This window comes from Spinacia oleracea, chromosome 3 (assembly GCF_020520425.1).
Source record: "Spinacia oleracea cultivar Varoflay chromosome 3, BTI_SOV_V1, whole genome shotgun sequence".
NCBI lineage: Eukaryota > Viridiplantae > Streptophyta > Magnoliopsida > Caryophyllales > Amaranthaceae > Spinacia > Spinacia oleracea.
In genome coordinates, this window is record NC_079489.1 from 19,764,891 (window position 1) to 19,783,998 (window position 19,108).

The window sequence follows — 19,108 nt, forward strand, 5'->3', positions numbered from 1 at the left end:
CACAAGTGCACATAAAAGTTATGATAAATGAACATGTTCAATATTTCTTCAATTTTGAAATAGTTATAACGTTTACCTTAATTTTTCCATTGCAAGTGGATCCAAGCGAATTTACAAAAAGCGTGGAATATGAGTAGTGCAAGTGAAATCAGGAGGGGTTAATTTGGTCACATTTGACAACAAAAGTTACTTAAAAATAGAACTAACTAGATTAGATCCCGTGCACGCACGGATTTTGATCATTTTTTTCACAAAATATTTAACTGAATATCGATCTCCCAAACTATCGCATTGTTATAACATTTTTAACATACTCGTTTAAATTTATTCATCTAATATGCATATTTAAAATGTTAATATGGTAATTTGATCAAAATATTGAGTGATATATTTTCCATTATTAATATAGCGATTTGACTAAAATATTACTAATTTAGAATAATTATTATTACGTCGTATCTATTATTGCCATAATTTATAAATTTAATTTTATTTCCATACATAAATAGTTTATAAAAAAAGGTAGAGAATAAAAATAAAATAAAATAGATAAACTTTTTGCGAAAGTGATTTTTGGCGGGAAAATCGCACCAAGAATTGACACGTGTCATTCCTGGTGTCTCTTTTAGTATATAGTAATAGATAAAAAACAATAAGAAATAGAAACGTTACTACTAAAAGAGAACGGAGGAAATATCATTTCTAAGGCAATGCTTAAAGCCTCAAATATAGAAGTGAGGAAGAAATTAATGTAAATGGATAACTTTTTTTTTTGGGGGGTGATATAACTTAAAATAATTTAAACACTTAATAACCCAAATTATCAAAGAGAAACCATCTAATAACCAAACCCATCCTTCCTAAATCATAATCGTGTTTAAGTTACTGCTATATAATTGTTTCTTTTGGTGCGAATGTGGGAGGAGATTCGAACATGAGATATATCGTACAAAGACCACCAGTCTTAAACACTAGGCCAAGACGCCATTGATATTTTTGATATTGTGCATTTACCTTCCCTAACTTTTTTTTCCTTATAGTCCATGCCACGATGTCACGTTACAAGTTACTAAGTACAAAATAAACAGAGGAAGTATTTGTTTAGCCATTATTATCCAAAACTTCTTCAAGCCCCACTAATATGGGAAAACCTAGACATCCGGATCCAGTCAACATTCAGCACCAAGTCAACAAACCATGGTGCTGGAAATGAGATGACCATTATCATCCAAACATGAAATATTAAGTATCTTCGCCAACTTCCAGAACTCCATCCAAGGTGCAACCAAAGGGAAAGGCACAAACATTACAGATTTGTACACTTAAACAGCAGTCTACTACGACCTCCGATAGAACGTATGCACAACTCGAGACTCAGATTCCACATGTCCTCGGCATTGGCTTGCTAAGGAGGGCAAATCGTCTGTTTACTCTCCCGAAACTTGTTTTTAATAGCTTCCCAAAATGCAGGAATTGCTACATCATCCGGTACTTCCTTGAATGATGGCAAGTAGTTTACATCCACTATCACATGGTCTCCAGTACCTTCTTGAATCTGTAAACAGAGGAGAAAGAGAAATAAGTTTACACGAGGGTTTTTTACATTCTTTTACCACTCCAACTTACTGGGGTGTGGACAACTGTGAGAGGCTAATGAACCCACATTCAGAAATTTAGTGAAAGTGGGCCCACCATGTTACCTTTCTAAAATAATGGGTAGAGTTCAAAGTTGAGCAGGAAAGCATAAAAACATGGTTCTTGAGTACTTACAACTACATCAAAGCCAAAGATAGTAAGATCCAGCTTTCTTCTTAGCCAATGTGCAGCATTCTTCACTAGCTCGAGGTCAACAACTTCATCTCCGAACTTATTATTTTCGGCAGTGGGAAGGGACTTCAAGCTGTGAAAGAAAATCACTTAGTTAGTTGCGGGAAATCAGCATTATCGAAAGAATACCAGAAGAGTACCTGTCAAAAACCAGAGCCTTTGACTGATTTGCTTGGGACAATGTCATCAACACATCTCCATTAGGTGTGGACTTCTTGACTGCATGGAAGACTTTCTCACCCAAAACATAGAATTTGAATAATGTGGATGAATGATCTACGTATTCCTGCATAGTTCGGAGCGTCAGCCTAAAAGATTAAAGAGAAGCACTGATGTACACTAGTAAGTACCATAAAAAGTACTTGTATGATTATGGATATCTGCTATATTAACATAGCTTTGGACAGCATTAAGAGATAAAATAAGAATATTAAGGGAAGAAGATGAAGTTTGCTTGATAATAATCTGGAAAACAGCAATAATAGATGATAGTTACAAACATTTGAGAGGCTTCTTCCCACTAAAAATGTAAAACCAAACAATAAACTCTCAATAATATTTATCATGCTTCCCCTCTCCCTAACTTTCCCTAACTTATTCCCCAAGATACCCATACCTAACTTATACAAATACTGCATAAAGTGTCCCTCCCTCTTACATCAGTTCATTGCAATATCTAAGTTTTTGCTTTAATGTGAGGGCCTAAGTTCCTGCCAAAGCAAAGTTTCATTCCATTATCTAACGTTTTGCCAGGTATACCTAGAGGTAGGTGTACGGTGTACCCAAGGGTTTTTGCTCATTTAAAATTCTCCAAAAGAGCAAAATTGATCAAATGAGTAAAAAAAATACCCTTGGGAACACCTAGCTCTAGGTGTACCCGACTACCTGGGAACATGATGGAGGTTCTCGAGTTTCATCCACTTAATAAGATCAAAAGGGAATCCCTTGTCATGTACATGAGACAAAAGAATCAACAACAAAGCAGATTATACTTCCTCATCGCTTAGAAATGGAACAGATTGTTCTTGAGAGCATCCATCATCTTTCCTTCAATCTCCAAATAAAGTAATCAGTTATGACGATGCAAAAGACAGATTGTTGCCAAGTACTGTCTCAGTTCGATTCTAACACATCAGCCACTGATTAAATGCACCTCTATTAGTTGAATCAGCAACAGGACAACTTTATATCAATTAATAAAATAAAGTTGGGCAAGAGTTCTGTATAGAGATTATTGGTGTTGCAATGGAAGGGAAGATAAATGTAAGGGAAGACGGCAAGGCAAACAAAAGTCAAGGAAGGTATCTCAGGAGTGCAAGAATGTGAAAGTATACATCATAAACGGAGAAAAAGGAAGATGGAGAGGCAAGAGAATCAAAAGAAATTTGGATTGGCTACATGGAGGCTTCCTACTATTCTAATTAAGTTCAAATTATCAATAGACAAGAGTACATGAGAGATCCACAAGATAGATTGTCTGCCTTCTAAGACCTCTAGGTCTCCCCAAAGTCTTCAACAGAGCTCTTACCAATTGGAATTAACCTGTGGGTCAACTTTTGCAAAAAGCCCTTGTTATCCTCACTGCAAGAAACGTCAACTGCCCAACAAAATTGCCAGGAAGATCACCCTCTTGAACATACTGAGCCAACAAAGACCCTTAAGCCTCTTAAATCTAAGACTTAACCCATATCAACAACTACATTAATGAGAAACTTTTTAAGGACCTTATAAGTGCAATACTAATAGACAACAGCAACGATACGTGCTCAATGAAGGCCACATCACCGAACGTGCCCCCATTGCCCCACGCACCTCTCAACAGCCTCTCTTACTACCTTACAGCATCATTAACATCACCATATTTGCATTTGAGTATTATCAAACCCTGGCCGCCCAAAGTATTCTCCAGTGATTTTGGAACTTTGGCATAATCCTTCTCTATTCAGAAACTCTACTGCCAGTTGAGTTTCCCCTAGTCTTCTCATTCCTCATCCTTCATCTCGAAGATAGAGAATATGGCACGCTAAGAGGTGAGAGACAATGAATAAAATCAAAGAGTTGTAAATTTTTCTCACCTGAATTATAGCTGGTAAGGGCACCTGGAGATCCTTATAATCTTCTAAACAAAAGACAATTGCCTGCAAAATTTGCATAAATATTGTAACAGTTGTTGGCTAAAAGTTTGGGGTTACAAACAACTTTTTTCCTAATTGTGCACTGAGTTAATTGAATACTGAATAAAATGAGATAAACATAGCTTATTACCATACTGTGAGCACTTGATACACCACAGGCAACTTGAGGTTTCACTATGTTTGGAAGGGATACCTTAGCCTCCAACAGCCTTTCCGTCAAACTAGGATCGTTATAACTGTCAACCTGCATAAATTGAATCCTCAGCCGTAGAAAATATCTTGCCCAAAATAACTAGATTTGTATGCCTATAACGTGCTTTTTAGTTTTTAACTTTTCATACTTCTTCAGTTCCTTCTTTTCCTCCCTTTATAATGAAAGTCGATCCATTTGCAACATATTATCAACACAATTATTTTAGCCCCTCAAAAAAAAATCAATTATTCTATTCTTGGTGGTCATGGTAGAATAAGTCTTGCACTCCTGCGTAGATGCTAACATTTTTCAGTACATGCAAGAAACAATTGACTTCTCTTGGTAGGTTTGTCTTGAAAACTAACTTTTGCGGTTTGAATCAAAGCATTGAATAGCAAAGAAATGATCAGACAACAGAATATATAAAAAGTGTCTTTCTTTTTTGAGCTTCTCCAATCATGGGAAGAACATCATTTGAAACTTATTGAAGCACCTCTGGTAGAAAAATAAACTTCAAGTTCCAACTAAATTATCAACCAAGTTGATGCAGGAGATAAGCTCTACTCCCAATGTTCATGAACAGAAATAGAAATAGAAAGAAAGAGAGGGAGAGAGAGATAGAATAGATTTTAGAGAGGGAAAGGGGAAGAATTGAGATGAGAAAATAGAAATGTTATTGATACTCAGAATGAGAATTACAAACTATAATTTAAGCTTTATATACACTTCAAACAATCGAGCAAACACAGCAACTAACAAGCACCTAACTAATTCAAGAATTAAAAAATTATGTTACAAAGACAGCTAACAGACTTTCCAAAATCAAACTTCTTCAACTAACTTGAACACTCTGTCAATTGAAACAATTAACCCTTCAAGTATTGTAGTTCTGAAACAGGGTGGTCGTTATTCAACTAAAGAGCACATTGATAAGATCTTGAAGTGGGGAAATTTGGGAATGTTGTCTTAGGCCTTATTCTCTTCACCTTATTTCAGGAGATTATTACTTATTCTTGTTAAAATAAGACTAGACCAGACAAGAAAGATTTCCGTGGAGACGAGGATGGCTTTCCGAAGATGGCAGAGTGGTACGAGGAAATTGCTAAGTTGTGCTTCCTGTTAGAAAGTGGCTCAATGTCAAGTTAGACACGACGAGGAAAAACTTTGAAGCTCTTATTATTCCTACAGATTACAGGTTGTTTTAGATTGAGCCATTGAGGAGTGTCCAGAGGCCATCTTCAACAACATTGACAGAAAAGAAAATTTGGGTAATTATTTTATAAATGAACAAAATTCTTGTTCCCTCTGAATCTAATCAATACATGCATTAAAATACGAAGGCTGCTCATTCCAAAACAATGAAAGCAGTTTTTCGGTCCTTCATTTACTAATTGTTTCATACTAATGGATACCCATACAATAGACTCATTGTATTCCATTTTCAACTGAATGAGCATATGTTAAAAAAATGAAGGGACTATAATTCAACTTGATCATTTGGAGAATTGGAAGTGTAATAACAATAAAATATCTTAAAGAGTTAAGAATAAGGGAATTATGTTCACCCCCTAACTAATTGAGCATAATCTAACTGTAGATGCTGTCTATCTGTTAAGAATAAGGGAATTATGTTCACCCCCTGATGAGAGGAATACACAACAAAATACCTGGAGAAAATGGCCCCCCCTAATCTTTGAGCAGGCTTCCCTGTTTAGATCCTCCAACCCAAGCAGAAGATATTGGATCTTGAGCCGATCCAAAACAGGGTAAATATTATTAAACGGATCAATCACACAACAGCGAGGATGATCCTGCAGGGTCCTGTGTGTCAACATGCTAGAAACTACATTAACTGCACCACATTTGAAGTCATGAACACAAAAGGTACTATTTTTGTATATTCACTGCGAAATTTTAAGAACATAGTGCCCCCCTGCCCCCATATAGAGTTTTGAAGTTGGTAACACTTCAAAACTTATCCAAAGACTGCCATAGTATGAATTCAGAAACATAAAATCTAAGCATGATTTTAAAACGACTCAACCATCAGTCGGTACAGCCAAAAAAAAAAAGTTACCCATTTTATGGGAAGGAGAGGGTAACAACTATCATCATCATTCCTCTTTTAGTGGAAAGTGGTGTACTGGCTCTGCCAATCAAGGATAACAAGTATTACGCATAGAATGATCAACAAAATGCATTGCACTGTCGCATGAAGTGACTCTCACCACCAACATATAGCTCACAAAGCAGAATCTAGGAGATCCAGAGAAGATGGTCATTCAGTTTCCTTTCAAAGAAGATTTTACAAGCTGTTATCTTCATAATACTCAGTATAAAGTTGCTAGATATTATTGAACCTCATTATTTAATTGTTTGTTCCTTTATTGCAATATCCAACCACTTAAACATTTGATTTTACCAAAGAATCTTCCATCTAAGCTTGCTAAGGAAATTCTATTCAACAAGAAGAAAAACGAAGACAGAGAGGGCCGGATTAGTATTTGCAAGAGGAGGGGAGTTGGAGGACAAAAAGACTCAGTATTAAGTTGTCCAAGTCAAACTAGACATTAAAGTCATATCGTTTTAAAGAAAAGAAGGCTCCAGAAATCCACAAAAATGAAAGTACCTTCTCAGTTCCTCCATGCCATTTGTGTAGGAAATTTTAGGGGAAAGCGACAAGTTTAACTCGACAGATAAAATATCATCTGTTGCTTTATGAAGGATGACATCAATTTCTTGCAGCTGCGAAGGTATGGACAGATCGTAACTGAGCGGCAGAAACATCAATTCATGCTGGATGGAATATAGTGGAAATGCACCTCTCTGCAAATGGAACATACATGCTTGACTTAGTACGTATGGAGAAAATAATCTACAGAGAAGTTATGAGCAGAAAACAGAGCATGTCAAACCCAACAATCGTCACATTAACAAAAAAAAAAAAAGAACCTATATCAAAGTCTCCATGTCATGTGCTGATGTGCATACAAGTTGCTAATTTGCTTTGCAATTGAAGAATTCGGCAAAATACATACAAAAATGTTGATCCATCTCAAACACTAGATTTTGTTTTTCAGCAAGAGAAGTAAAGGTGGAAGTATAATTACAGCACCAGGTGAACATCATACAAAACTCAGGGGTCAAGAAGAGTAAGGAGAAGTAAAGCGAGGCCTTACAGGCCATGACCAGCAATAAGAGTAGGAATCTCGTAGATTCCCCCCCCCCCCCCCCCCCCACACACACACACACACACACACACCCACCCACACCCTTGTCCTTGCAATATGAACTAAGACATCATCACAAACAAAAGCTAAACATCAAAATCAACAGTACTCACTTTAGGCACCTGGTAAGACAGTCTGGTTAGAGCTACAATGGTTCCTACTTCCTACTTCCTAACATATCAATCAAAACTATTAGCTAGTATAACGTATTCCACTATTACCCAATCGAGCAAGTAATATTAAACCCATATATCAATCCTAAATGAGTACTAGGACCAGTGTATAAAAAAGTGCAAAGTGCACTAAAGCGATAGGAGTCCTAGAGCCAAGGCGCGCGCTTCATCTAAGTGAAGCTCACTTTTTATGAATTAAAGATTTTTTTTTTACTATTATGCATATATATCTTACTAAAAATAACCACAAAAAATATACTCCCTTCGTCCCTTAATATTCGTCCCGCTTTCCTTATAAAGCCGTCCCTTAATACTCGCCCCGTTTCTATAAATGGCAAACTTTACTATTATTCTATCATTTATCTCTCTTAATCAATGACCCACTTATACTCTTACTTTCTAAAAAAAACATTAAAAAATTCAATTCTCCACTCATCCCTCAAAAAAGTTTGACACATTTCCCACTAACTATATTAATACCCCACTATCAACTACCACCTAATAAACTAACAACAACAACAACAACAACAACAACAACAACAACAAGGAAGAGAAAGTGAAATTAATGAAAGTAGGATAAGAGAAAAAATGTATATATATATATAGAAGAAATATTGTAAGAGATAATAAAAATTAAGTAAAATTTAAAATAAATGAATAAGTAAAATAAGTACATTTCAAAATAGCATGTGAAATTAAAAAAAAAATTAAAAAAAAAATTAAAAGAATTTTAAAAATAAAACAAAAGTACAAATAAAAATAAAGAGAATCAGAAACATTGAAGTTGTATAAGTCAAATAAAGTCATCAATGTATATTCTCTCCCTCCACTCTGTCCTATCCAACGCCATATTTTCCTCAATCCCAAGAAAGCTCATATCGTGCTCAATCACCTTCCTCCAAGTTTTCTTAGGTCTTCCCCTACCCCTTGCAATTGTATCCCTTTGCCACTCTTCTACCCTCCTAACCGGGGCATCATGTGATCATCTCCTTACATGTCCAAACCATCTTAAACGATTTTCCATCATCTTAAACTCAATCGGTGCAACCCCTACTTTCTTCCTAATAATCTCATTCCTCAAACGATCTTTTCTTGTATGCCCACACATCCAACGTAACATGCGCATCTCCGCCGCATTCATCTTGTGCACGTGACAATGTTTTACTGCCCAGCATTCCGTGCCGTATAACAAAGCCGGTCGAATTGCCGTGCGGTAAAATTTTCCCTTCAATCTTTGGGGCATGCCTGAATCACATAGGAACCCCGTGGCACCTTTCCACTTCAACCAACCTGCTTTGATTCTATGGGCCACATCGCCATCCAATTCTCCATCCTTTTGGATAATAGATCCTAAATAACGGAACATTTAAGAGCCTTGGACAATTTTCCCATCTAAGGTAATTGCCCCTGTCTCTCTATCTTGGACTCCACTAACCTTACACTCCATATATTCCGTCTTGTTTCTACTCAGCCTAAAACCCCGAGACTCCAAAGTTTGTCTCCATAACTCCAACTTACTTTCCACTCCTTCTTTTGTTTCATCAATCAACACAATATCATCTGCAAACATCATGCACCAAACATCATGCACCAGGGTATACCATCTTGGATTGACCTCGTCAATTCGTCAATGACTATAGCAAAAAGAAACGGGCTAAGTGCCGAACCTTGATGCACTCCAATCGTAATGGGGAATTCTTCGGTCTTACCAACACTAGTTCTCACACTCTTGCTAACTCCCTCATACATGTCCTTGATGATATCAATATACTTCCTCGGAATTCCTTTCCTACTTAATGCCCACCAAAGAATTTCTCTTGGTACCTTATCATACGCCTTCACCAAATCAATGAAAACCATATGTAAATCCTTCTTCTTATCCCGATAATTCTCCATTAGTTGCCGTATAAGATGAATGGCCTCCATAGTCGATCTCCCAGGCATAAATCCAAACTGGTTCTCCAAAATTTTCACAGTTCTCCTCAATCTTTGCTCAATAATCCGCTCACAGAGTTTCATAGTATGACTCATTAGTTTGATTCCTCGGTAGTTGACACAATCCTGGACATCACCCTTATTCTTGTACATGAAGGAAATAATGCCCTTGGTCCAAGTATGCATTCTATGTTAAGTCTAATAAATGCGGTTCAGTATTAATTAACAAGTTAATAATTCAGTGAGATCAAGTGAGCTGAATGCCTAGCTAGAGGCCGCTTCAGTTCAAGTGGAATTAATGATATTAATCCACAGCTTACTCTTGACTGAACCCGTAGGGTCACACAAATAGTACGTAAACGGATCAAGTATTTAATAGCATTAAATACTCCATCTATGAATATTCGGAACCGACGGATCTTGGTTTCAGTGGGAGCTAAGATCGTCACAGGCAAGGAATGAATACTCCGGAAACGATGATATTGCCGGAAACGGAAATATGGATCGTATCGGAAATATAAATATTATCCAAGTCGTAGATGTTGCCGGAAACGGAAACATGGTACGTGTCGGAAAATATTATCGGAAATGGAAATATTGCCAGAATCGGAAATATTGCCGGAAACGGAAATATTGTCAGAATCGGAAATATTACCGGAAACGGAAAATAATTCCGGAAACGGAAATATTAAATATTTGTTCGAAACGGAAATTAATTCCGGAATCGGAAATATTAAATATTGTTCGTATCGGAAATGAATTCCGGAATCGGAAAATTTAATCGGAAGCGCATCGTACGAATAAGCTTCGGACGAGGCCTGCCGGACGAGGCCCAGCACGAAGCCAGGCCATCGCCCAGCAAGCCAAGCGCGCCGCACAAACAGCCACGCCAGGCCCAGCGCAAGGCCAGGCCCAGCAGGCTGCGCGCAGCGCGCACAGCGCGCACAGCACGCGCAGCGCGCAGCGCGCACGGCGCGCACAGCACGCGCAGCGCGCAGCGCGCGCGGGCGCTGAGTGGGCTGCTGCTCGCGCGCACGCATGGGGCCCATCGTGGCTGCCGTGCGTGTGTGTGCAAGTGTTTGTGTTCGTGCACGTTTCCTAAAACATGCAGAGTTCGGTTAATGATTAAATTCCTAATTCTATTTGATAAATTAATTAAATTAGAGTTCTTGTAGGATTCTAGGTTTAATTAATTTGTATCTGAATAGGATTTCGATTCCCTTTCCATACCGCTATAAATATGAGGCTAGGGCTCACAATTTATAACACAAGTTTCAAAGTATTCAAAGTGAGTTTTTGAGAGAAAAATTCAGTCACACATTTGCCTATAAAGTGCCGAAAATAATAGTACCTTAAGGGCGATTCTAGTTGGTCAATCTTAAGGCGGATCCGGACGTGCTGTGGACTATCTACGGAGGGACGACACTTGGAGTCCTAAAGACTTGTTCTTGTTCGGTTCGGGCGCAGCTAGGGAAGGCACGCAACAAAGAGTATGCATCTAATCTATGCTAAATGATTATGTGTAAATAATATGTTTTCCTGGGTTTATGGTTTTTCCGCATGATTTATGAATTGTCATATGTATCATAACCTAACAGTACAAGGGGATGATAGTACTTTTCCTCCACTCTAATGGGCATCCTATTACTTCCCCAAATCTTGTTGAAAAGAGTTGTTAACCATACAACCCCTCTCTCTCCCAATCATCTCCAGACTTCAATAGGTATACCATCGGGCCCCACTACCCTCTTGCGTCCCATCTTTTTCAGTGTCATTTCGACTTCTCTCTTTTGAATACTTCGCATAAAGTCTAGGTTAATCATATCTTGAGGGATATTTGTATCCCCAATATCGCGTCCTTGATCCCCGTTGAACAAGTTATCAAAGTAGAACCTCCATCTATCCTTGATTTCCTTATCTCCCACCAAAACTTTTTTATCAACATCTTTCACACATTTAATCCTCCCGATGTCTCGCGTCTTTCTATCTCTCATTCGAGCAAGCCTATAGATGTCTTTCTCCCCTTCTTTTGTATCCAATCTTGCGTAAAGATCCTGATTCACCTTTGCTCTAGCCTCTCTTACGGCCTTCTTTGCTTCCCTTTTAGCCTCCTTGTACTTCTCGTAGTTCTCATCACTTCTACATTTTTCCAACTCTTTATAGCACTCTCGTTTGCTCTTTATAGCTTGTTGCACAACTTCGTTCCACCAGGATGTGTCCTTACTAGGTGGCATGATTCCTTTAGATTCCCCTAGGACCTCTTTCGCCACTCCCTTTATGGTGTGCTCCATTCTTGTCCATAATGAGTCTATATTTAAATCCATATCCCCGACCCAAATACCTTCACTTGCCACCATTTCCACGAATTTTAGTTGTTAATCCCCTTGAAGTTTCCACCACTTGATCCTAGGCTCCACTAGTGGTCTTCTCCTCCTTATATAACTTCTACCTCGAAAATCAAGGACCACAAGCTTATGTTGGGTTGTTGTACTCTCACCCGGAATCACCTTACAATTGGTGTAGCACTGTCTCAAAGCATTCCTTACTAAAAAGAAGTCAATCTGACTCGTATTATCTCCACTCCTATAGGTTACTAGATGAGAGTCTCTTTTCTCAAACCAAGTGTTCATTATTCCCAAGTCATATGCCAATGCAAAATCCAAAATAGCATTTCCCGCTTCATTCCGCTCCCCATACCCAAAACCACCATTAATGCTTTCAAATCCATCGCGACTCGAGCCTCCATGTCCGTTGAGATCCCCACCAATGATCAGTTTCTCACTTCTAGGGACACGTTGCACCACTTCTTCTAAATCCTCCCAAAATTCTTGTCTAGTTGAAGCATCTAGTCCTACTTGTGGTGCATAGGCATTCACAATAGTTACAACTTCATCCCCTATCACAAGCTTAATACTCATAATTCGATCACTCTTTCGGGACACGTCCACTACATCATCAATATATTCTCGGTCAATAAGGATACCTACCCCATTCCTACCCCTAGTTTTTCCCGAATACCAAAGCTTATAACCCCATGGAGCTACTTCTCTTGCCTTGTTTCCAACCCACTTAGTCTCCTGCAAACATAATATGTTAATGCTCCTCCTTCTCATCACCTCTACTACTTCAACTAATCTCCCTGTCAAAGAACCAATATTCGAAGTCCCAAAACGCATCCTACTACCCTTACCCTTACCCCTGCCCTTACCATGAAACCTTGGATAGTTAACACCACCCTTGGGTGGCGCGCCGCTTCCGGGCGACGACCTAGCAACCCTTGCATATTTTCCACTACACCTGGGCCTAGGAAGTGTAGCGCACCCTTTCATATTTGACACCACCCCCAGGTGTATGGGTGGCGCGCCGCTTCTGGGCGACGACCTAGCAACCCTCACATATTTTTCACTACACCCGGGCTTAAGAGGTGTAGCGCATCGCTGAGAAGGGGACGCCCCCACGATTTTCCATTGTCGATTCATGTCATGATATGTGACTTAGTTTTACGCTGGCCGCCACCAACCTACCGCAACCCTCCTCCTTTATCCGGGCTTGGGACCGGCAGTGAATGTCGTATAAGCGACACTTACAAGTAAATGCCGCATAAGCGACACTATTTTAGGCAATTAAGTTGCCTAAAATTCTGTGCCGGTCAAACCGGGGAGTATTAACATCAGATTTGCTTCCAAAAATATATTACTCTTTGTTTTAACAAATAAAGCATATAACATAGTGTTTATCAAGAAGTTAGGGCCAACTGTTGTTACTGTTGTCTTACTTTTTTCTTCTTTTTCCTTTTATTTTGGACTCTTGGCCCACTTTCTAATGTTAAGGATTAATAGGGTGTGTTCCAAAACACACTAACAACATATAAAAAAGCTTTCAACGTAAATTAATAATTAAAAAAACAGAATTTCAATGAAGCGCCAAAAAGCGTGCTTTTTGCGCTTTGGCGCACTTAATCAGAAACGCTTCGCTCAAACCTAATTAAGCGCTTTGCCCTAGAGCTTCGCGCTTCAGCGCGCTTTTTTAAACACTAACACTAAGCATGAAGTTACAAATACAAAAGCAATGACAACAGTGAGCACCTACCTGAAAACGAAAGCCACAAAGTTAATCACAAGGGATTACAAAAAAAAATCAGTCATGAAATTACAGATGCTAGAATGACAACAAGGAGAATCTACCTTCAGCCAAGAATCTAGGACGGATCAACAAGGTTTTTTCCTGAACCTAACCACCCAATAGCGCCTAACAAAAATATATAATTTCTTTAAAATATTATGTAATCATTTTAGACAAGTATAAGAAATTCGAAAATACAGAGAGGTGTAAAAGGAAGGGGAGAAGGGGTCCTCAAAGTCCTCACTATAAAACAGAATACTACATTTAAGACCATCATACTCTAAACAGATTACTTCAATTGTGTTTGCAATTATGAGTGTCGTAAGAGTCGCCTCTCATGGAAGCATACTTTATCGCAGTGGTGCAAGGGTCACAGTTGACGTGGCATGATTTTTTTGCATTGGTTGTACCGCTTTATCAGGCATTTATCAATACTATCAACATGATTCACCAATATGATTATGAAGTGACCTATTACTAGCGGGTAAAGATGGGACTAGCTAAAAGACCTATATCTATCAGTCAATGCATCGTATATTGACTAGTTACTTACCACCCGCAATATACTTCTTTTCTAGGCAAGGAATTTTTTATTAACAAGAATGAAGAATGGTACCACTAAAGAAGTAAGGTGTTAATGTGTCGTTATTCAAAATCAGCATAGGAAAATAGTGTGCAAACCACGCTTAACATCATCAAAAGATAGGCTCAATAAAATCAATATAGTCACGTATGCAGATGCTCCCTCAGCTCCTAACTCTTTGCTTTGGGGATTGGAAACATATCATAAGTCGACTTTGCAGTGTTTCTGGACTTAACATTAGGAGAACAATATATAATATTTGAGAGCACCGGAGAGAACATTGAGAATTCTTGGCATTTAAGTCGTTGCATTACAAAATCCAGATCTACAATCTAGGCCAAGTCATTCACTTTCCTTCTTTAAATTTTTATGAAGTTATTTCTTCTAATACTCCAGTAGATTCATCAACTAGGGTTAAGATGAACCCTGGTATGATTTCAATGCCATGAACTATTCTCCATCCACCAATTAATTGAATTATCCATGTTCATCTTTATCTAGGACTGTGAAGTAATTGTTAATGGTTAACTAACAATAGCGGGCTAAAAACAAAAAGTATTGAAGAAAGTAAACCAAACCTTGATTGGTTCGAGTGTTCTAAACAAAAGCCTGATTCTTTTCCATGACAATGAAAGAAATTTCTTATTAGGAATTAGGGATGTTGTATGTCTCTAGTGCTGGATTTCATTAGTCTTAGAAGAGATTAATTGGTGATCAACGGGTGTAATTTTCCAATTGAGCACATAATCTGATACTTGGGATAGGGATTATTCATTGCATTGAGTTATAATAGTTGGATATTAAACCTAGAGTCTTTCACACTTATTTTCTTAAGGGTTTATCTTGATTAAAAAATATCATAATTAGTTTCATAATTTATCTATACCTTATTGAAGGTAATAAAGTAGCACCATCTGCTCTAGCTCCAGATGATTTACAGCTCACCTTAGCAAAATCTGCTTGCCGAGAAGGCTTCATACTGTAGCCAACTGTTATAACCTCTTTGGAAGCTACCTGTCCACAATACATCATCAGAGATTAATCAACATAGTGCATCATCACCTGGTCAACCCCCCCCCCCCCCCCCCCCACACACACACACACACACACACAAACCATAAATCAACAGATCACATTTAGTTTTCCCAATTTTCCATCAGAGATAGCTGCAATAGAGTTATGCCTCTTTTATCACATCACTGATATCAAACGACAAGCCGATCATGGGAACAGACAAATGCAGGAAACCAAATAATGCAGCCTTACAAAACTTTAACAACCTTACTCATCTTTATTTAACAGTAGAAAGGTCTCATTATGGTCTTGAGAAGGAGAAACGAAAAAAGAAGAAAACTGACAGAAGATAAGAAAAGAGAAATGTATACAAAGCATGTGATGATATGCAACAAATGCAAACCCAAGTCCGTAAAATGATGAAATAGCTTGTACTTTATGCATGTTAGAGAATCAGATGTAAGTATGTAACCTAAACAGGAAACCAAATCCAAGAAGGGGATACCAAGAAACTAAGAATTTAAAATGAAAATACTAGCCCAAGCAAATATATTTGCCAAACCTTTCTATTCAAGCGGCACAAAGTCAAAGGGAGCTCTTCCAATTTCTTGATATGATGGGCACTTGGATGTTTATTTGTATCTGCCCCAGTATCAACATCTACAGGTCAGATAGAAAACAATATGAGTACCCTCAACAACATGCACAGTGATCAGTAGTTCAAGCTCATAACACTTCCAATTTATTTCACTAAAGCAGGTGAAACCGCAGAAGAAAAAGACAATTTTCACTGCTGTTATATTAAATGTGAGAATAAACACACACAAGGGAGATCATTTACAGCATGTGGAAATCCATGTCAGAGAGTTCAGCTACCTGTGTTAATCTCCTAGAACATTTTGTAGAAACTGTTATCACAAAACACCGCCTTCAAAAGTTAGAACAATACATGCTTCTTCTTATTTTAAAATCAGGTTCAACATACCACAGCAACTTATATGCTTGTTACAAACATCTACTAAATTTTTTCTGGTAAAACTATCTTCTGTTCCATTCAAAGTTCCACGGCACAATTATAATAATACACGGTAAACTTTAAAGGAGGTTTATGCTCACCTATAATACTTAGCAAAAACCCATAGTCACATAGCTTATCACAGTGATCCATCTTGTGGCTGGAAAGTACAAACAATATTTCTTTTCCAACATCATCCCAAGCTACAGATATTTCTTTCATAACAGCATCCAAGGACGAAATACTGAGTTTAAAACAATCGAATGAATATACTTCAGCCATTGATTTTAAAAGATTGACCTGCACCACAAAGAAAAACTAAGATAAATAGATGAATAAGAACTGCAGAATTCATGGTCACACATGAGCACGAGGACACCCCTCTAGTTTATAACATGAACTTCTTCTAGGAAAACAATACAAAGAAACATATCTTTTATTTTAAGTGTTAAGAAAAATATCGTAGAGGAAACACAAGGACGAGAGTTATAAAAGGACTATCAAACAGTGCAGATAGTAAATCTAAAAGCAAATGATATAAGTTCATTATATGTTCACTAAATTTCAACAATAGAGACTACAGAGTCAAGTTTCTGCAGCCTGATAACTACACAGGCAAACATTGTCATCCTAGACAAAAGTTCAAAGCACGCACAAACCTTCTCAATTGAAAGATCCTCTCCAAAAAGAATTCCCTGCAAGAAAAAAACAGATCTTATGGTCAGCTCAAAAAAGGAACGCAAAAAGAAAGAACAGTATCAAAACTAAGAAATGCATGAAGAAATCTGGGCTTCAAAATCAGGAACGTCTTTCAAACATGAAAGAATGGGCGAATTGCACATAAAACATACTCCATAATGAAAAATCAGAAGATGTTCAAGCATCTCCTCCACTCTATTCAAAATTCTCTGTCATTCCAGTTTTACATTATTGACAATTTGACACATCTCTGTAACCAAGAAAGCTGTTCCCTAACTCAGCACTAAAATTCAAAATGTAGCTCTTTAGTAGTACTCATCAAGAGGCTGGTCCCTTGAAACTTGCAAGGCATTATCTAGAACAAAATACTACACTCCTTGTCCATTCAGATTCAGGTAATAATTAACACGAATGACAAAGGAGTGTCTCTCAATTGGCACTCAAGTGTCCAACACAATGCAACTAGCCAACTAATACATTAGCAAGTACATGTCCCAACATCTCTCTATGTGAACGGATTTCTTTCATTACTGCATACCTTTCCAAACGTGGTGATTTTAAATTTATTAAAATTTGTCACCATTCCATTAATTACTTTCACCAGAACATAAGAAATTCAGATTAACTTAAAAACTCCTTCACAGTCCAAAAGTAGAAGTGACTTTATCCCTCATAACTGAGAGGAAGAGATGATTTCACAAAAAATACCCTTTGGGGATTATTAGTTGGATAAGTTCTAGCTTCTTCATATCACTTATATCAAGCAATGGCAGAATATTGGGAACATTTAATCATAGACCATAACTACATTATAAAAGGCATCAATTTCTTCCGTACATTCAACACAGTATATGTGACTATTAATTCCGAGTAGGCGCAATACATAGATTCCAACGAGTAATTTCTAGCATAATTTCCAATCATAAACTATTACGGAGTACTACATTAGCAAAGACATCAATTTCTTCCATACATCCTTAAAAAAAACTATGTGGGGAACTATTAATTCCGGAAGCGATATGATCTCCAATGAGTAAGTCTTTTGTAAGATGGTCAGACCAAATTAACTTGTAAGTTTCATCATTTATGTTTTATATTCAATTTAATTCGTCTTTTACAAGAAGTTTCAATTCCAAGTTTCACCTAAATTGATGTTATGATCAAATGTTAATGCATGCAATAGATTAAGTAAGAAATGAGCTAAAATAAATCGGATTCAGTTCAACAACAACAACAGCCTAATTCATGCAAATCTTCTTCAGAAAAATTGATGATGATGATGATGATGATGATGAGGAGGAGGAGGAGGAGAGATAGGTAACCTTGCGGAGTTGGGAAAAATGGAGGGCGCGGAAAAGGAAATCAGCACCACCGCGAAGAGTGGGACCACCAATTACATCGCAGTTGTCGTCGGCGGCGACGAGGATTGAAGCGTCCAATAGGATTCCTCGTACTCCACCCATAGTTTTTTTTCTCTCTAGCTGTGTGTGTGTGCGAGGGGGGAGAAAATTGGGAGGGAGACCGACCAGATGGGAAACCAGCACGCTACTAACGAATCTAAGTACGTCATTTTTTTTGTATGGTATACTCCCAACTTTTCAAAATAACATAGACAATATGACTTTTGACACTATTTATAAATTTCAATTTAATTATCATTTGTAAGTTATGGGTAGAGAAAATTATAGTCGTCTGGGCTCTTGTTTGATTCATCTCAATATGTAATTTCGAAATATTAATTTTTTATAATTTTTACGAATACAAAACTAGAGATATTAATGTCCAAACATTTACATTGGCAAGCTTGAAAAGGTAAATTGTCCCCATTATTTCGAAACAGATGGGTATATCATACGTACTAAGTTGTGGATTTTTATATTCATATGAAAATGATTGATGCACTTTCTTTAATAGATCATAATTAAATTATTGAAATAATTTTTATTTTTGGAAATTTCTCCCCTTATCCTTCCTACACCAAATACTCCACTAATAATATTTAATCATTTAATTCACACTTACCCCACTTACCTCATTTTCATTATATGTTATTTCAATTATTTAATCCACCCTTACCCCACATTTTTCATTCTTTAATAAAATCAACTCACTTCATGAAACTCTGTACCATTCAAAGTGCACCAGTCATTCCTTTCGGAGGGCCAGTCATTTCCATTCGAAA

The 19,108-nt window shown here is 37.5% G+C and overlaps 1 protein-coding gene across 1 annotated transcript; it reads right to left on the bottom strand.

Annotated features, from left to right (window-relative positions):
* Positions 1-964: 964 nt before the first annotated feature.
* LOC110794956 (inositol 1,3,4-trisphosphate 5/6-kinase 4) lies at positions 965-18,476 on the bottom strand. The gene is made up of 12 exons (XM_021999930.2): positions 18,249-18,476; positions 16,887-16,922; positions 16,329-16,527; positions 15,775-15,872; positions 15,144-15,212; positions 6,785-6,981; positions 5,823-5,976; positions 4,093-4,206; positions 3,903-3,965; positions 1,968-2,113; positions 1,771-1,900; positions 965-1,555 (listed from the first exon to the last, which is right to left on the bottom strand). Exons 1-12 carry the CDS (start codon positions 18,387-18,389, stop codon positions 1,406-1,408), a joined length of 1,497 nt encoding a protein of 498 aa, XP_021855622.2. The 5' UTR covers positions 18,390-18,476; the 3' UTR covers positions 965-1,405.
* Positions 18,477-19,108: the final 632 nt, after the last annotated feature.

Excerpts from the sequence above, each read along its gene's own strand:
- LOC110794956 (XM_021999930.2), bottom strand. The coding sequence starts at position 18,389 with ATGGGTGGAGTACGAGGAATCCTATTGGACGCTTCAATCCTCGTCGCC. Across the intron at positions 6,982-15,143 it reads GGCAAGCAGATTTTGCTAAG|AGAGGTGCATTTCCACTATA; the intron begins GTGAGCTGTAAA and ends TTCCATTTGCAG. Across the intron at positions 1,556-1,770 it reads TCTTTGGCTTTGATGTAGTT|ATTCAAGAAGGTACTGGAGA; the intron begins GTAAGTACTCAA and ends CTCTGTTTACAG.